This window comes from Anopheles cruzii, chromosome 3 (assembly GCF_943734635.1).
Source record: "Anopheles cruzii chromosome 3, idAnoCruzAS_RS32_06, whole genome shotgun sequence".
Classification (NCBI taxonomy): domain Eukaryota; kingdom Metazoa; phylum Arthropoda; class Insecta; order Diptera; family Culicidae; genus Anopheles; species Anopheles cruzii.
The window spans coordinates 23550760-23570145 of record NC_069145.1 but is presented as its reverse complement, the minus strand read 5'-3'; the positions used below and the strand labels follow the sequence as shown (position 1 = coordinate 23570145).

The window sequence follows — 19386 nt, the reverse complement described above, 5'->3', positions numbered from 1 at the left end:
GTAATTTTTCATTGGTTGGTAATAAATAAGGATGGTGGTAATTACTTGTTACTCCACAAACGCAATGGGTAAAGCTCCTCTTTTGTTTTATATCCTTTTTCAACTCAAAAAGGCATTAGATTTTTATCAGAAATTCGATATTTGCAGACGATTATGCATTAAAACATTTTAGTGTTATGCAGATTGCATAGCTCAGGCGTTTAATTACCTCAAAATAACGACAAAACGTTACTTACCATACGTGAACGCGCGTATTACGGGTGAATGGTGAATTTAATCGAAACACATGCAAAGAAAACTAAAACGTGGCAAAAAGTCCGTAGATTCATCTCAAAACCAAGGATATCCGCTTATCCCATACAAATTCCCTACTAGCCGGCGTCATTACGGGTTCGTTCGTATGGTTTGTTTATGCAAATTTGTGCCTCTCGCAAAAATAAACTTTTGCATCAAAAGTATCAATCGACTAGCTGACCCGGCGAACTTTGTTGCGCCTCAGAGGTAACAGACCACAAACCTTCAAGGATTGGCCTTGTGATTTGTTAATGGTCATGGCGAATGCACGACGGATCGGAAATTGAAACCTTCTAAACTCAAACGCCATATCGATGGGGATCATCGGGATCCTCTGAATGACAACATCCTCACCTCCGAATGTTCCATTGAGTATTCAAGGCACTTTAATGTAAACCACGAGATAATCAATTATCCGTCACGTATCAAAACCCTATCATACTGAACCCTGAAAACTGAAGCGATAAAGGGACATATAATTTAAAATTGATACCATATATAGCAATGGATGATACTTACTTTTTCGGCTACTACAACCGCCGAGCGGCCTGCAACAAACACTCCCTCCAAATGGATGGTACTATTTAAAAACACATATTATGATTTTCATGACAGTAAAGGTATTTGCATATTCATAGTCATGCCTGATAAGGGTGCAGTTTTCAAACTCATCCTTACACCACGAGCCATCTTCCGTGCCAGTAAAGATCATCGAATGTTGTACGGCAATAGATTCGAGCACAAGTCCACGATCGTTGAATTACATCACCGCGGACGCCATCGCAAACATACACACACTTTACAAACGTGCAAATCATATTCAACATTTTTATTATTTAAAAACTACCTGAGTTGGTGCACTTTTGTGAATAAATATAAAAAACCGGATCGTAAAGCTATGTTTCAAGGAACGTGAGATGATCGTGCAAAATGCGCTTTTGGAATTTGGAACACGATTGGCTCTATTGTGGGGGGTGGAAAGGTGGCACTGAAAGCCGTTCCTTTACCGGTTACTTCAAAAGACACTTAAAGCGCCAACCATTTAACGCTCTTCGCAGTCTGCACGTCGTGGGCAAACATGCTCCCGTTTAGGGATGCTCGTAATCCGTTAACAATTTTGAAGCTTTTCCTGTTGAACATGTGGTGCTGCGCTTATGATTAGTGGCACAGGTTGAAAATGTATCTCCTCTTAGCGCCACGTTCCACTCCTCTCTCGCTCTCGCCTTCTCTCTCCCCTTCTCTTCCTCTTTTGACTGTCGTCAAAGACAAACTGTAGGTGCTTCTTGCGTTGCCTAATATCCTTGTGCCAATCACTAAAATGTGATGATATGGAGTTAATTTCAATTACGATTCGTAATGTCTCCTCTCTTAGTAGCGCGCCTTGTCGACTGGTAACTTAGCTTATCTTTCGTCTTACATTTACAAACCTAACCGATGCTTTCCGAGTGACCGTCTCTAGCGTTTACGTGTGGTAAAAGGGGGCCTCCTCGTGAAGCTGTTTGCGCTTGCGCTCGGCCTAACAGCGCCTAAGCGTCTGACCGATTCTATTGCCTATGGCGTCACAATACCGGAAGCACGAGCGCTTCCCATTGCGGTGTTGCGGGGATATGTGGTTGCGTTCAATTCGTTCTGTCCGCATTCTGTCGGTCCCCTACGGCACAAATACTGTCTTTAGTAGTAACTAGAGCAAAGGTAATGGGAGCGGATTCGCGAAACCGCCGCGTGAATACTGAAACGGGGAAAAGGGAGGCGGTCACCGCTATTGTACAACCCTAAGCTTAAGTATCACCCTCTAACCCGCGGCCGGTGGCCGCGTCCACCGAGCCGGTGGGGGCAGCATGAACACATTGAAAGATTGTTGCTCTTCTCTTCGACTTCCGTTTACAAAAGAGAGGGTGAGTGTCTTTTTCGTTTCCTGTTTTCACTCAGAGGTACCCGAAACGCACCATGTCCCGGCAGACGCCGGACATCCGCTTGATGTACGCCGGGTTGTAGAGCATGTCCTTCGCTAGCTTGTCGATGTCCACGAGCTCGGTGGTTTCGAGGGCCGCCGACACGTCCGGAAGGTCCTTCTCCACGCAGCACGTCGAGTGAAGCGTCATCAGTGCCATGCCTACAAACATACCATAATTTAGCTCGTCACCATTCGCACCCAGCACCCGAGGCGGCGATATCTTACCGAAACCGAAGCGAGCATATTTTCTCATATGCATTTGCAGCCGCTCGAACGGGAACAGCTCGCTTCCGTCGATGGCGCACAGCTCCTCGATGCGACGCACCAGCGCACTGTGGTATTTACGCAGCAGTTCCGGCAATCGCTCGCGCAGCTCACGGTCGGTGCAGCAGAAGATAAAGTAGGACAGGTCAATCACGGGCGTGCCGCATCGAGCCACCTGCCAGTCGAGGAACTTGAGTTCCTTCGGGGCGTTCTTCTGCAGGAGGCTGCTGTCGAAGTTGTTGTTTAAGCCATCGTCGGCTCCATTCCGCTGCTGGGGCTGCAAAAGGGCCGGTGAAGGGTTAGGTGACCGGGGGGCACTGCGTCGTCCTCACTCTTACCACATTCCGGTAGAGAATGTTGCTGATCCAGCAGTCACCGTGACAGATGACCGTGTCGTCCCGATTCTGCACACAGTCCACCATCGCCTGTCCGTACTCGTCGCGGAACCGCGCCAACCGTTCGCCGACGGCCACGTCACCCGGCTCCGGGTTGCGCTGCAGCGTCTCGATGGCGTAGTCCACCTTGCGCTGCAAGAAGTCAACGAACGAACCGTGCAGGGGCGGCACGAAGATCGTTTCGCGCAGCTGGCTGACGATCTGCGCGTAGTGCTCCGGTGCCTGCTGTTGCATCGCGAACGAGATGGCGTGAAACTCGGCCAGATGGGTCAGCACCAGCAGCACGTCCTCGTACGCCAGCGGCTCGGTGCGCGGGAAGTTCCGGTATCCTTGCGCGACCAGATCGCGCTGCAGTATGAACTCGGTGCCCTCGCGGCACTCGGACACGATCACGCTCGGGTAGTGCAGAAAGCGTTTCAGCGTGCGCAGACCCCGCGACTGCTGGAAGCGCTCGAACCGTGGCAGGACCACGTCGAACACGTACTTTTCGCGCTGGAAGTGCTCGGAGCTGTTGTAGAGCGAGCGCCGCAGGCTGGTGGTTGGCGCGACCTTCGCGATGACACTGATCGCTTTCGGCAACTCGTTCAGGATAAGCCTGCAACAAAAAAAAAACAAAAACGGAACGCGTCATTTTCGCCGTCGTCGTGTATTCGGATTAGGATCCCAGCCTGGGAATCCCTGTGGTAGTTCGAGTTCTGTTTTTGAGTCCAGCGTCCAGCAACATTGTACGGATTGCCTTTCCTTGGGATAGGTCACTCCAGAGTAGCGAGTTTACAGTTTGCGGATTAAATTGAAAACACCGCTCGGAACTCGGACAACAACAACAGGAGACGCAGCCGGGCGAAATGTGCAAAACGGGCTGACCTGAGGGGTGCAAATTATGGCACTGCAGAGGAGGGCAAAGTCAGCACATCGTTGCATGAGAGTGACCGCAGCACTGTGAGAGAGGTGTGAAGCGTGAAAAAACAGTGCGCGGCCAAAGGTGACACATTCTGTTTACCGGCACACCACCGGACCCCCATTACTAATGGTTACAGCCCGGCGCGACACACAATGGTGCCCACAATGGTTATGTTGGGGTTCCCCGCCCCAATCTGCCCGACGCCCCTCTGTGGTGGCCACGCGGGCGGGTAATGTTTTGCAAACACCCCAACCGGAAGGGGCCTGGTGCACGTGGTTTCGCACGAGGAGCACGGGTTTTTGTTTTTGTTTCCTCTCCCTCTCCCTCTAGCGCGCACACACACACACACGGGCGTGACTCTCGGGCCTGATGCGGCCGCTGCCGATGATGGTGCTGATTATGCAACCTTTATTTGCTTCTTATTAGCGGTTGGTTGAGCTTTAGGATTTTCTTGCTCTCGCGTACGCGCGCGCCCGCACGTGTGTGTGTGTGTGTGGCTGGCCACATTTGGGTTGGCATTTAAAAACGGGTGCGAGCTCGGGGGCTGCGCCGTTGTTTGCTTTACTGCTTTGTGTTTGGTCACCGTTTTCTGGCCGTTTTCGTGTTTTTCTGCCCGCCCCACCGGGCTCCATGAGCTTTCCACCATCCCGAGCCCGGCCCGGCCCGGTCCGGCGCCGGATTGTTTATTTTACTCACACGCGGGTTATTAATTTTCGCGTGGCAGCGAAGAATGGATTTTCTTTGTGGCACGCAGCAGCAGCGCAGCAGCAACGCGCGCGGTGACCACGTCCGATCGGCGATGATCGCAGTGTTGCGGCTGCGGCAAGCGAAAGCTCTCCTCCTATCGGTCAGATCGATTGGCCGCGTAATGTGCGAAGTGGCGGCAATGGAGACTACGTGCGCAAATGCGCGTATTATTGCACGAGCGGCATCCAGCGAGAGGGCGAAAGAGAACCACCAAGAGAGAGAGAGGGAGCTGAAGCTGACGATTGTGAAACGGTCACTTCAAAAGCGATGCTTTTTGGGGTGACACACCGCTGGTCGACCGTTTAACAATCAAAGTGCACACGCGCGATACGTAATCGGGCGGCGCGTGCATAATTTAACGCGCCGAATGGGCTGCAATTCAAACGGTTCCAAAAGAGCAGAGAATGCTCGGCTTGCGGCCACCACTCGGTTGTATGTGGGCTAAAATATTAAAAAGTTGTCCAAAAAACATACATTGGCCGCGATCTGTAAAATGAAACGGGGGAGAAGTGAAAAAAAAAAACACGGTGAACGCATATTGGAAAGGATCTCCCGGGCCCTGCGGAACAACCGCCCAGCAGCAGCCACCGCCGCCGCAAGTGTGTTAAGCATCGCGGTGCCTACCATCGCGAGGTCAGTGATCTCACGTACACACGCTGGCGCACGCTGGTGGTTCGTACTCCGGCTCCGGCGCGCTAAAATTGCATCGCGCCCCGTCCGCCGGCGACCGACATCCGAGCGTTGAGGCGAGCTGCGACACGCTGGGAAAGAGATACGACACGGCTCTAGAGAGCCGTGATTTTCGGGGCTTCAGCGGGGGTTGGCGTTCTTTCTTTTTCTTGAACCTCCCGGCCCTCCCGGCGCTCCGTCCGGCCGTTCGACCGATTTTTCTTTGGGCCCCAAAATTGTTCGTGGTCAGTTTCCAGATGGCGACACTGGGCGCAGAGGCTGAGTGTCCTGCGGGGCGGGTGGGTTTTGTTTTGTTTGTGGTCCGTGTCTCCGTCCGCGTATTTTCGATGGTGTCGATGGTGGATTTGGGCGATGGTAGGTTTAATTTCGTGCGCAGCGTTCGCGATCGGTGCTGTCGATGCGCCCTTTCACCGACCTTCTCTCGGTGCTGGCGAGTGGCCGCGGCAGCACTGGCGGTACTTTACACAAATCTGTGTTTTCTTGTTTGTATTTTTTCTTCATTCCTAGCCCCGTCTGGTTTACAATCATTACAAAAACAGTCGCAAAACATGGAGACGATGTTGACGACGCTGCGACCTATTTTATTGACGACTTTTCAACGTCAATATGGCTTTGCGTTTATACGGCGTGATTCAGGCTTACCGATATCTGCGTAAAGCTGGATCCATTGTAGAAGTTCTATGTACTCTTTGCTCTTCTTTTGTAGTTCTCTTCTATTTAGTTCTTCTGGGAACGTCGTCGTGTCAAACAAACGGACAATCGGACGTCATCGATAAATCTTCAAGACTCAAGTGAGTTCGAACTTCAAACGGATTTCGCTACTCGGTATAGGAGACGAAGAGCGCCCTTTTAGTCCGTATCAACCTCAACGTTAAAGAATCTGCAGTCACACAACCCGTTGGAACCGCTAGCAGCGCGAGCTTTTTCGCTCATTCGGAAAGCTCGCCAAACACCCGAGCGGTTGCGTTGCGTCGACGACGAACACGGGACGACGAAGGAACAGGCGAAAGAAATGTCGGTCAGAACCGGGGAAACTCTCTCTCAGAATTGTGCGTGTGCCCCACTTAAAACGTGTTTCGTTTCTTTTTCTTTTCCAGCCTTTTTTGTGCTCCCTCTTCGTCGGTTCTTCCCTTCGACGGCGGGCGGCGGTGTTATCAGCTGTTGCTGCAGCAGTCACAGACCGTTCGGACCCCGTCACCCCGTGTTTTTTTTCGGGCCTTTTCCGAACCGCTGGCCACTAGCCAGCCAGCCAACCGGCCAGCCAGCCAGCCAACCGGCCAGCCAGCCGGCCGGCCAGGCCCGACAATTACGATGCCTCCGTGAATGTGATGACAGCTTCGAAATGTGACACCATTACGCGCGCCACGGGTTCCGCGCCGTTCCGCGCCGTTGTGCGCCGCGGGGCCACCGCAGCGCGCAACAACCAGAAACCGGGCAAACCAGAATAAAAACAGCAACAACAAACCGGCCCGGCCCGGCCCGCTGGACACTGCGTCATCTCTGCGCGCGGGAGCCCTGCGTCAGCCTTTTGATGAACTGCGCTGCGCTGTTATTATGTTTGTTTTGCGCTTCGGTCGGTCGATCGGTCGGTGTGTGTGTGGCTTTTTTTCCCTTCGCTCTGCGGTCGCGATCGGATCACCAATCTACTACGGGGCCCCCAGCAGGCCGAGTGTTTGAATGTTTTAATGTCGCATTCTCTTCGTCGTCTTCTTTTTATTTCCAGACCGGCCCCCCGTACCCGCCGCCCAGAGAGCGTGCCAGATCGGGGGGCTGATCGTTCACCCAGTTCGAGAATCCCGGCACTGACCTACACTAAGCGTGCTAAGGGGTGCGGTCGTCGTCGCTGGCTCGCTGACCGCCGCCGCCGTCATTATTAAGGGTTACGGGGCCCAAAACGTGACGTGACACACTCTCCGCCCCGTTCGTCAAGTGGCGAACTTGAGGTGAAACTCACCGCGAGACACCGCCCGCCCACCCTCCCCCGTGGGCGAGGCGGGACGGCGGCGGCCGCCTTCGATAAGAAAAGTCGATGATCAACGTTTGCGCGTGCCGGTTTTTTTTCCTTTCTTTCCTCCGCTCGAAAGCGGGTCATTGACCGCGCGGCACTGGCCAAGCGGGGTTCCCGCGGTCGCAGGCGCGCGAGCGCGACCGCGGCGCGGCTTCGAGAATGAGGTAAGATGAGACCCGCGCGCTCGTCTCGCGGGGCTCATTTTTGACAACGTAGGCACTTCGAATATCACCGTTACCGGGGCGGACCAGAGCGCGTCACCGCGGTGACCACCCCGACCGACCGACCGACACTTTGGCGATAGTATTTCTCCACGCCGTCGCGAGAGAGAGCGAGTGACAGAAACGCGACGGTTTGGGGAATATAAAGCGTAAGCGCGAAGTGCAATAAGAGAAAAAAGCACACACACACGAGCGCGCGCAGCAGTTTAAATAAACAAACCGATCGTTGAGAAACAGGAAACAGCATTACAGCGCTGCCGCTTTGGGGGTGCCATCCGGTGGCTGTCCGGTCGGGTTTTGTTGGGTGAAAGTAACACCCCGGCACCGGAAAAAGGATCGTCTGGCTCGAGTTTCGCAACAGCATGGACCGCGGGCAGGGAGCCCGGGCCTTCCCGGGCCTGCCCAGCCCGGACGCCGGGCGGCCCGGGATTGTTTGGTGAGAAAAGCAAACATCTGCATATTGAGGCGGATGAGGCCTAAAAAGCCGCCACCATTATGGCACTGGGCGCCGCCGCCGTCATCTTGAAGATCTCACATCCGAAGGTCCTTCGCCCGTACACGAGATTTTGCTTAACTCACAGCTGGTTCACGCTCACACATCTGGAGCCCGGGGACGCCCAGGTCCGCTCCGCTCCAGTGGTTGTGATGGTGGAGAATGTGATAATTATTGTTTTACTTTTCGTTGACCAAACAGCACACAGTGTGTGGCTTTTTTCTCGCGAGTCCGCGAGCGGTTTCAGCAGGGATCAGATTGCAGCATCCCGAGGCCCGCTCGCGCTCGGTACTCCTCCACATAACACGCTGAGTCGATTACGAAAGTTCATCGGCACCACAATTAGCGGCCCTTTGCCTGCCTGCCGATCGATCGGTCGCTCGGTCGATTGTTTGTTGCCGCAATGGGTCGCAAAGCTCCGAAAAGAAAAACACTCCATGCCTCAGGTGGACCGGAGTACCAGCTACATCTTGGATGGACGGGGTGCCCATTGGACGAATTTGACATACATTTATTCGGTCACTCGAGCCCCGGTTCCCCCCAGGGGGTTGTTTGCACAACAAATGCCTGCCCGTTTCGCCCTTTTCGAAAACAACGGGCGCACCAACACCGGAAATGGTGCTTTGATGTTTCGTTACTGTTCCACCTAAAAACCGGGGGCCAGACAAACTGGGACACACTGGGCGTGTTTCTTGGGCGCTTCGAGAGGCGAGAAGAAACCGGCGAACAAAAACTGTAGCAAACCACGGCGCCACCGTGTAGTGTTTTCCCATTGTTTCTCTCGCTCCCGGGTCCGTCACCCGGTTTGGAGGCGCTATCAAGTTTTACGGATCTTCCAAAACGCTACTCCACTCCGCGAACTGACGGAGGAACTTCTCGAGCCGACGTGTGTGTGTGTGTGTGTTGTTGCTGGGAGCATAAAACATGAAACAGGCACAGTTTAGTGGTGGCGCAATCAGGTGGAAGATTTGGTTACTCAGCTATGCAAAACGCGTCGCCGGTGCTTCGAAACCACCATCGGACCGCATCCAGCTCCACTCCAGCCAGCACTACCAGCACCACCACCAGTAAAGAAGCTTACCAGCTGAGTGACACCACACAGACACACGCGAAGCAACCACGAAACAATAAACGATGCTGACTGGGCTGGCTCTGGTTGTGAGATGTTGGGGGTTTTGTTTACGTGCGCGCAGGCGGCCGCCCGTACAACAACCGCCGCGATCTGCCACTGCCGCGTTCAACGACCTCTGGCGGCATTGAAAGCGAGATCGCGACGTAGTCGAATTAGGCAACGTAGCCGCCGAGGCGAGGCGGGGCGAGGCGAAGGCACCACCACCGCTACCGCGGTGAGTACCGGACCGCCTCCCCACCACACCCCGCCGGGCTTCGTCGTAACCGATCTCGTGGCTCGTGGTGTGGTAGGGCAGCAGCCCGCCACCCGGCGGCGGCCGGCAGCGCGCTTAGAGAGCCGTTCGTTCGGCCATTTGTCACCGAGTCACGAGTCACGAACGGGGAGTCACTAACCCACGCTCAGCTGGAAGGGGGGGGGGGGGGGGGGGATGTTTGTCGGTGCAGAGCGGCGCCAGCCGCCGGAACCGGTACCCCAAGAGGAGGTGCTCCAGCCAAGAGTGCCAAACCAAAACACGGTAACCTTAATTCTGGTCTTTGACACCTAACGGTTGCGGTGCACACACGTCAGGTGCGTCTTTCTCCTTGGAACTGGGTGCCCCGGGTGCATTGACACCGGCGAGGTGGCGACTCCCGTCACTGGAGAAGGTCCACATCCCGGGTCCAAAATAGCTGTTGCTGCTTGACATGTTTAGTAAGACAATCGCGATAAATGTAATGTTACTACCCCCTGCTAGTTGAGTGGAGCTCCGGAGCGCCCCCGCCGTGATCCCGCCGTGATCCCGCCGCCGATGTGTAACGGCCATTGGGGGTTTTCCTTTTCTCTCTCGCTCGCTCTCATTCTCTCTTTCTGCGTGCGTCTCGAAAACCGTGAGAAAGAGGCCCCCAAAATGTGCGTGAATTTATCCGAACGTCGACGAGTGGTCTTTTATAAATTACGCAACCATTTTAAGCCCTGTTGCTGCGGCGGGCTGCTCACGCACGCCGGACCGCGTTCGCTTCGGTCTCGGGGGAGAAATTTAAATGCGATCAGCATTTGAGGCAGACCCAGCCGTCAGTCGGCGGGCGCAGCCTACGATTTGGCATCCCTGCCCTGCGGGCCACTTTACGCCTGTTCAAGCCATATCACAGTAGCGGCAACTCGTGGTCCGACGGAATGGATGGCAACCGGATAGCAAAAAGAGACGATCGGCAACTTCTTCGTCCGTTTGCTGAAGAGCGTAGAAGAGTGGTTTATTAAGCCCAAATTCGTTCGTTCTTGGATCGTTTCTGACTGGCTCTGAAATCTGACAAAACCTTATCAACTGGCGGCTGGCGATGCTGTAACATTTTGGATCCCCACGGTAACACTCACCGTGAAGGTACAACTCAATAAATGACCAGTTGGAGAAAGCAAAATAAGCCGGACGAAGTAATACTGTACAAGTGATACTCTAGAACTCAACGCGTGCGTATAAGCGCATCCAGACAGGTTGCAGCGTCGACCGCGAAACGTTGAAAGATTAGTTCTGTTTATTGCGCAAATCAGCGCCTGTAGAACACACCGAGAGTAAGCCGTTGTGATTATGTCACAGCTCATAATCAATTTCTCCGATCGGTTCAATCCTTGAAAGACCACTTCGTTGCAGTGTTTCCGTATACTTGTTTTGTTTATGTTTTGCCTTCTCGTTAATGTCAGGTACGTTCGATTCTATCATTTCAGGTTGTTTACGACGTTCACCGAATCCACTATCAGTTCTAAGCCATCGTGGCCCGTGGCCATTCCTCTGTTTGGCTGGTAAAATCGGCGACGATAAAAAAGGAGTTACTGATGAGGAGCTGATGATGGTCAACCCTGCATCGCACGGCGCACGGCCAATAAAACCTAGCCAAGGCCTAACCGGTTCCGCCGTCGTTTTATTTTGCCGTAGAATGGCCAGACGGCGTCATTTTCGTCCAGCCACACGATTGGACGGTAGAAGATGAACGTTGCCGCCGGTATATCGCAGGGGAAACGAAAAACAACAAACATCAAATTCCGCACCCATAACCTAGAACGACGCCTAGTCCGGGGAGCGCGAGAACGTGGGACCACCACCACCGCCAGTGTGTTGGTGCGGCACCACGAGGCGTTGAATAAAGCTTCCCGGAATGTATCGGCGCCCGTGTGTGTGTGTGTGCACAAAATTCTTCGAATTCCTCACACCGCTCGGACTTCTAACACCCGACAACCGACCCCCGGCGGGAGGCGATCACACCGAGAGCGAAAGCGAAGGTCAGTATTTGCACACCGATGGCGTCCCGATAGCGTGGCCTGGAGCCCCACTCAGGCCCCCCCTGGTACCCGAGCGGCGCGGCGGGTGCGAACAGAACGTGAAACGACAGAACATTAAAGAACACGGACCTAGAACCGTGTTAGGGAGAAGAAACACATAAACACGCACACAAACACATGGCGGCGGCGAGCAAACCGCAAGCCCGGAATTAGAGAGAAGGTGGCGCGCGTGTGGGGCGGAGCGCGGGGCAAGAAAAAGCTCTTGCCGCGCGACGATTCAGCCCCAGTCCCACCCCCCTTTGCCCACCCGTTGCCGGCGGGAGGAAGAGTTGAATGGAACGAAAGGGAAACCGAAAACTGGTTTCGCGCGTCCGAAACGTCCGCCGGACCGGGCCAGGGGGGACCACCCTATACGGGACACGGGTGTGCGGGGCGGTGATCTTTGGCGTATTTTTCCGTGTGGCCAGGCGCCCGGGGCCCTGAGGGGTCTCCGTTTCGTGCTCCGGTCCGCGGCGCGGCATCGGGTTTGCAAATTACGTCGTACGGGGTTTGGAGTGACTTCTTTTCGCAACCCGACGCCACCGGACATCCCGCCGCGCGGTGGGGATGAAGCATGCCTAGAATCTTCTTCCCAAAAGCGCGCCGATGTTGCACGAGTGAATGAAAAATATGCGCGCCAACGTGGCCACATGGAGTGGGGATTTTGTTTTGACACTTGCAGTGGAAGAAACCCGGAACGTTCTCGAACGCTTGCGACCGGTGCTCTGCTTCGTGAGGTGTAACCGATGGTGGTTCCTTCCGACATTGAAAATTCCAGAGTTCCATGTTTTGACATCTGTGTTAATGACTTTCCACACTCATCCGTTTTGTGATTGTATTTCGACGTTAGCGGAAGACATTTATGGCGCATATGTCAGCTTCAGATCCAAGTAGGCGGGTAGCATTTTGGTTCAACTCGAAACGGGACAAGAACGGGAACTAAGATTCGTTCGTGGCCAAACTGATTTGGTCGATTGACACGCGAAAGCGCGCGAGACAGCGAATTGCCGGAAAATGATTGGTAAATAACAGACTAACATCCGTATAGATGATACTTTGAATACGATCGTAGTCGTCTGTAATTGCGACCCGTTAGAGGATGGCAGAGTCTTCAAACTATTCTATATAGTAAAGCGAATCGCGGTGTTCGTCTAAGCTGGGAAAATGCGGTTCTAATTACACGTCAAATCGTACACCGAATAGATTTGTAAAGAAGGTGAGTAATAATTTACCCCTTAGTTTATTTTGCTTATTAAATTTTTAACTACCTTCACAGACCGATGTCTCTTCGAACAACAAGCCTAAACCAAGTCAATCAGTGATGCGAAGAGGCGGAATTTTGCTGAATATAATTGGCCCACAGCATGGCCTGCCCTATCGCATGTTCGATAAAAGCATAGCCGTTGGAGTGTAATTCATCTCCGAAGTTGAACATTGGGCGAACGAAGCCTCCGAGGGTCGGCTTAGCCGGGACCTTTACGAATATTTTATCCAAAACAGTTGGCCGGTCGCCACAATCGACGCCACTTGGACGCGCAGTCCGCCCACCGAACAATCCCAACGCACAACAATGCGCGCAGCACTTGGGACACGTAAATTTAGACGCGGCTTAGAACAAAACAAAACGGAGCGGCCTCCAGAAGCGTTCTTGGGGGGGCCACCAACCATTAGCCTCAATTGACGTTGTTGCCCCGGGGAGGGGGATGCGCGGCCTGCGTGGTTGTTTTGGGCGATGGCGGCGGCCGGCCGGATGCTGTGTCGCATGCGTGGCACGGACGAAAAAGAAGAAGACGAAAAACACTCGAAAGTAGTTCAAAGTCATCCGTCAGCGACAGTGCTGGCCGTCGGGCCCCGAAACTGGGTCAATCGAACTCTTCCAGCGCTCCGGCCGGCCCTCAGACCGCCGCCCCCCCCCCCGGCACACACCCACAATGGATGGCTTGTCACCTCGTAGACAATGGCTATTTTAGCTCGTGCGCGCGCGCGCGCGCATAGATCACGATGCGCTGATTATCTACATCCGGGCACCGGGCACCGGGAGGCCAGGCCGGGTAAGGGTCTGCCGCGCCACCCCTCGCGAATCTACGGCCCACTGTGCGCCTCCATCGGCGCGTTTGACAATTGGTCGGCGCTCGTTCTGAGATGGTGGCGGTCAGCGGCGGCCCCAGTTGGCGACCTTGGCGGCACCTAGAACGCGGCAGGCAGAACACACGCCCGCGCAGCCCCTATCTTATCGCAGGTGTGGTCCGGCCGACCCCCGGTGGGGCCGGCTGTAGGAAGTTGAGTGGTGGCGATAAGGCAACGATAGACACACCTCTGCCCAGCCTTATCTGCCGGGACATGCACTAACTGCGACACACGCGCACACACACACGCACCGAGAGAGACACTTGCAGTCGCCCAAAAAGGCGGCCCGAGCGTACTTACCCTTCAACGTCCGTGAGCAGCCCTGCGTCGTCGGCGTGCTCGTCGTCGGCGCCATCGGCGTCACCGTGGCCGTGTCCGTTCGCTGTGCGCCGCCCGTGATGCAGACCGACGCCGTTGATGCACACGTCCAGGGCGTCATTGTTGTTGTTGTTGTTGTTGTTCTCGAAGTCCTCGATGTCGCGGCGGCCGGGCGAGATGACGACGCGGAAGACGTCGCCGGAGTAGCTGTCGCCGTTGCGCGAACCACTCGACACGGTCAGGCGCGGCTCCCGGATGCCCGTCTTCGCGACGAACGTGTGGATCGCGTCCAGCACGTGGATCGGCGGGCTGATCACACTCATCGCGGACACCGCCCACTGCTGCTGTCAGCCGTGCGTCCTGCGTGTGATCCCGCAAGTGATCTCTCGACTCGGCTCGGCTCGGCTCCGCTGCTTGGTGCGGCTCCACTCCAGTGCTCGGTGCGGCCTCGTCTCGTCACTGCTGGACCGGACTTTTCCCAACCACAACGACCGCGACGACGACGACGGCAACGGTAAACTGCGACGCAAACACTGATCGGCATGGGCGGCGGTGGTGGCGGCGGCGGCAGGCGCTGGCTCTCGGATTCCCTCGTCGGACCAGCGAGCGAGCGAGCTTTTTGGCGCGCGCGCACGATCTCCGCACGCACGCACACGCGCACACACACACACGCTCGCACGCACGCACGCACGCGTACCACGGACAAGAGGCTGAGCTGAGCTGAGCTGAGAGCTGGACGAGGCTTACGGAGATGGATCGCTCGGTGCTGGTGTCGGTGGTAGTGGTACGGTGAACGAGCGCAGAGAGGAAGAAGACGGCTTGCCAATCCGGCGCAACCCGCGAAACTCGACTGACTGACGCCGCTCGGGCGCAACGCCACGATATTAATACGCGAAACGGCTTCGGACGGCGACGACGAGCGTCTTCGGGCCAACCCTTTTCGGGCTCTCGGGTGTCGGGCGCGCCAGAGCGAGACGGTCGCCGGCCCGAGCGCAAAGCTCTGCGCAGTGCGAGTAGGACACCGGACGGGCCGCGAGCGCGCGCGCGCCATCTCGGTCTCGCTCTTTCAAGGAGAACTAACGGACTGACCGCTGGGGCGCGCTTGGAGTGCGCGCGCGCATAACGGCGAGTGTTCAGCGTGGCGAGCTCCGCCGAAAAGGGTTACGCACCGCGCACGGTCGAAAGCTCCAGCCCCCCGCTATGTGTGTGAGTGCCGGCTACACGCGCATGGCCGGCGTGTACCGTACCGGACATCCTTTTGCGCCGTTGGGTCTTCTCCGCTCATTTTTTTCCCAACTTCCAAGCTTTCGATTGCGTAGTGCGGCCCCAGTGGCGGCTCCGGGAGTGACAGAGCACGACGCACGTGGCCGGTGGGGCTGAGGACAACAGGAACCAGTGGTGGGCGTCGGGGGCTTTACGCCGCCGACCTCTCGAGTTGGTCGTGGTTTTTGTTGGACCCCGCCAAAACTGGGAGCCGCCAGCCCGATGCATGTTTTTATGATTTTATATGTGTGCGGTCAGGGCCCGGCTGGGGTTCCCAGGGGGGGTTCTGGATTTTATGGTTCCGGAGATGCATTTTTTGTCATTTTCTGGCTCGCGCTCCGCTGCTCGGGTTTATGGTACTACCGGTGACCCCCCGTCGGCGAACCGAGGGCGCAGCGTGCAATAATGTGGCGCATTTTGGCCTTCGGGGCGGTTGTATAATCGTGCGCGCATGTCTCTCTCTCTGTGTGTGTGGTTCTTTTTTAAAAATATTCATTTTTTTACCACCGCCTGCGGTTGGTGCCAAAATTTATTGCGGAATTCTGGAGCCGAACCCGCGCTCTTCGGTGTGTTTCAGTTTTTCCTGTCCCGTTTTATGGACGTGAAGTGTTGACCCCTACTACCACCCGGAGGGGAGTGAAGCTGTTTGAAGGGCACGTACGTGAGGTCTCGTCTTGGGTCGGGACATTCGTGGGCCGGAACGGGGGCCCAGCGAGTGGCCAGCTGGGCCGCCCCGACCGCGGCAGTGACACCCCGAAAAAGGCGTGGAGGCAGGGTGCTAGTCCTGGGACCAGCCAACCGAACCGCCACCCAGCGCGCTGGAGATCGGCCAGATCGTTCTTTGTTTTGTGCGTCGCCTTTTTCTTTTCTTTTCGGTTTATTACGGGCTTAACGCTGTGGCTGAGGGGCCGTTTTAAGGACATAACGGTACACCCGCGGCGGCGCAAGACGGTCTACGAATTTTTTCCGACGGTACGAGAGCCGGCGACCCGACGCACGCCGGCGCGACGCACGCCCGCTTTGCGTGCCCTCGCGCAACGTACGTTCGCACGTACGCTTTAAGGCCATTAAAAAAAAGGTTGTTCCAATTGTTGGCTGGCCGGCTGGCTGACTGGCGGACGGCTTTGGGGTGGCGAAGAACAAGACGCCGCCCAAGACGCGAGATAACCGATCCCTCCAGCGCCCGTAATGGGAACGGCCAGCCCTCTTCACCCGACCAGCGGCCGTGGCGGCGTCGGCGGTGCTCTTGACAAGCTTTTTGGGGGAAAAGCGGGCACCCTCGCTATCGTCTCTTCGCCCAGGCTGCGCTCGTGCGTGTGTGTGTGCCTTTCTTTTCCCGTTTTTTTTCTTCTCGAGGTTTCGAGTTTCGTGACAATCAGGAGAGTTTCTAGGATTTTCGCAACAACCGGTTTGCGCGACTGGTGGCGGTGGCCGTCTAAGGCGTCTTTAGTTTTGCATTCCTTGCCCAACCACACACACACACACGAATGCGCACGCACGCACGCATAGACAGCTGCGCACACCTCACGGACAGGCGCGTTACGCATATTTACTAGGGGGCGGCGGTTATGGTCTTTTTCGTGGGATGACCGACCGCCGGAGACGGCCCGAACCGGAATTCAAGCCACTTTGGATGGCACCGTTTTTTTTTCGGGCATTGGGCGTGAGCGAGAGAGAGCGAGAATAGAAGAAGTTGGGATCAAACAAAAAAAACCGAACCAAAGGCGGCCATTAATAAGCTGTCAAGCGCCGCCACCAAGCGGATGAAACGGAAGGCACCCACCCGCAAGGCGGAGGCTGCACCTGAGCCGCGCGACCACCAGCACCACCGCCACCGGTGACCTTGAACAAATGCAGGAATTTAGCCGCGAACCACTCTAACGCCGCGCGCGCGATCGCCGCGACCACGCGCCCGACAGAGACGGACCGAGCTGAGAGGCTAACGAATTCCGGTGGCCGCGACTGCTGCAGCTGAAGAGCGCTGCGATCTGCTGCCGCTACTTCTGATGGTGGTGGTGGTTGTGCCGGTTTCTTCCACACGCCGTTCGTACGCGAGTCTGGGTTCGAGTTTTTTTCGCGATCCTCCTTCACCCGAGCTTCGTACCGGCGGGGGGCTGACGGTGGAGGCGGCGGCGTTGCGTGAGACTGCCCGACTGCCCCAGTCCGCGACCGGGCGGCCAGCCCGAGTGACCGAGTGAGGTGGCTCGACGACGAAGACGACGATGGCGGAGGTGGCGGCGGCGGCGGTGGTGGTGTCGGGCGTGCCTCAGCCCAGCCACCCAATGGCCGCGTCATCAGCAAACACCGCGCCACGTCCGTCGGCCGGTTCTCGCGCGGCCTCGCGCGGCTTCTGCGGGCGGCCCTTAGCGGCGCGGTCAACGTGGCCGATAATATGATAATACGCCGGTGACCGGCTGTGTGTGAGTGCCGACCCCACGTGTGTGCGTGTGTGCGTGGGTTGGTGGCTCAAAGTTCACGGATTTCGGACGGAAAGGCCCGAGGCCCGGCTCGAACACCTTGAACACACCCGGCGGCCCGGCAGACGATCTGGATGGTGTGTACGCAATCGAACGACCGATCGCGGCCACACTAAGGGCGTTGCGTAATTTGGGCGGGCATCGGTTTTAGGCAGCATAACTTTTCGGTCGTCACCGCCGCCACGAAGAAGCGCCGTCGGAATATGGAATTAATTTGACAGCCAGCCGCCGTTAAAGATGGCGCACGTAACAATCCAAAAGCGAGGCTCCACTGTCGTCGTTTGGTCGCATCCACAAAACGGCCGCCAAAAGATTGCGTTAGAGACGAACGGCGGAGTTCTAAGACGATCGCAGCGTTAGTGGCCCGCAGCACGGTTAAAAATCTCCACCGGCACCGTTTAACGCTCTCGTAAATTGTTAGCACAATTGTCAAGGCTCCTTGGTCCCTGTTTCCAAAGATGCTATTAAAAAAACAGATACCTAACAATCAGTGTTGATAAATGATTGCTGACCCAATGGGTTCGTTCTGTATCCGAACTTTCTTGACGCAACATATGGGCAGAACTTTGCGAATATCTTGCATCTTGCAACGCCTACTTGGTTGCCACTTTTTTACTTTACTGTGTCACTCTTATTCCGTCATATTCACACATTTATGCTTTTTGTTTTCGTCCCACTAGATGAGACTAGCTGCCTTATTAGTTCTAAGACTTACGTGAAATTTGTCAATCAGACTACGTAGCCTTTTTAAGGCAATAAATAAATAAACAAAAGGCGATTCTTTGTTTAAAAAAAAACGCATTTTTTGTGACGCACTCAAAGTCAAATTCAAATTCCCCGTTGTCTTGTGTAACCATATTGTGACCAAGATTGAAGGCTTCCTTTCAATTTGAGGGCGCAACCAAAAGTTGAGCAAAGAGGTTACTGGACCTACAGGGACCAGACTTATCAAAACCACAATTGTTTAAATGATATAAAAAATGGTAAAGCTTTAAAATTGTACTCAACGCAATGTCAATGACCTGTGTCCCGCGTAAACGCTCCCAGAGTGGCTGAGAAGCTGAGGGAAACAATTCAAAAATGGAAGAGGTGGTAGCTTTCGAAAATCGTTGCTGCGGCTCTAGAAGATCTGGGACAAGTGTCAAAAATTTCATTCGTATTCAGTTCGCATCCGCAGTTCGATTGAGTTTTTACGCCATAATCGCTACTAGAAATGCCAGACGGGGACCGTATTCGGCAGGTACGGTTTCCTGTAATTTTTCTCCGTTCTCTAAGCAGACAGTTTGTTAAATTGACATTTCGGGGGACTAAATGCTAAAGTCGATACCCTGCCGTAGCCTATAAGATATGCGCAAAAATCGTTGACGAATGGCTATTACATCATTGGCTTCCGTTGAATGAGATCAAATACATGTTGATGATTAATTTACATTTTCCGCCGCCGGAGGTTAACTGTTTTGAAATTTATTGTCACGAGTGGTGATTTCTACACTTGAGCCTTATTTTGCCATTTTTTGAAGATTGTGCCGTCGACTTTGGTTACTTTGTTGGTTTATCGGTGTGAACGTACGCTACTTTTCTCTGTCGAATTGAGGTTAATCTTTGGCTGGATCGATTACCCCGTGACACTTCTTCAAAAGTAACTTCATCGCAAGTATGTTCGACTCAAATTTGTATCACTGTTCCAACAAAATCATTTAAATACTGATCATGCTCCATAGATCTGATTTTTTCCGTAAAACCTAAACAAGCATTATTTTGAAAAACTTTATCACAATATAATATGGTAAAACGTAAAACGGTGTATGGGCAA

The 19386-nt window shown here is 54.7% G+C and overlaps 1 protein-coding gene across 1 annotated transcript; it reads right to left on the bottom strand.

Annotated features, from left to right (window-relative positions):
• Positions 1-1071: 1071 nt before the first annotated feature.
• On the bottom strand, positions 1072-14655 carry LOC128269679 (uncharacterized). Its single transcript, XM_053007065.1, has 4 exons — positions 13816-14655; positions 2851-3502; positions 2474-2789; positions 1072-2407 (listed from the first exon to the last, which is right to left on the bottom strand). The coding sequence occupies exons 1-4, from the start codon at positions 14154-14156 to the stop codon at positions 2220-2222; spliced, it is 1497 nt and encodes a 498-aa protein (XP_052863025.1). The 5' UTR covers positions 14157-14655; the 3' UTR covers positions 1072-2219.
• Positions 14656-19386: the final 4731 nt, after the last annotated feature.

What these genes read in the sequence shown, in the direction of transcription:
- LOC128269679 (XM_053007065.1), bottom strand. Translation starts at nt 14,156, where the DNA reads ATGAGTGTGATCAGCCCGCCGATCCACGTGCTGGACGCGATCCACACG. An exon ending in CTGCTCACGGACGTTGAAGG is followed by an intron (nt 3,503 to 13,815) that starts GTAAGTACGCTC and finishes TTTTTGTTGCAG; the next exon opens with GCTTATCCTGAACGAGTTGC. An exon ending in ATATGCTCGCTTCGGTTTCG is followed by an intron (nt 2,408 to 2,473) that starts GTAAGATATCGC and finishes GTATGTTTGTAG; the next exon opens with GCATGGCACTGATGACGCTT.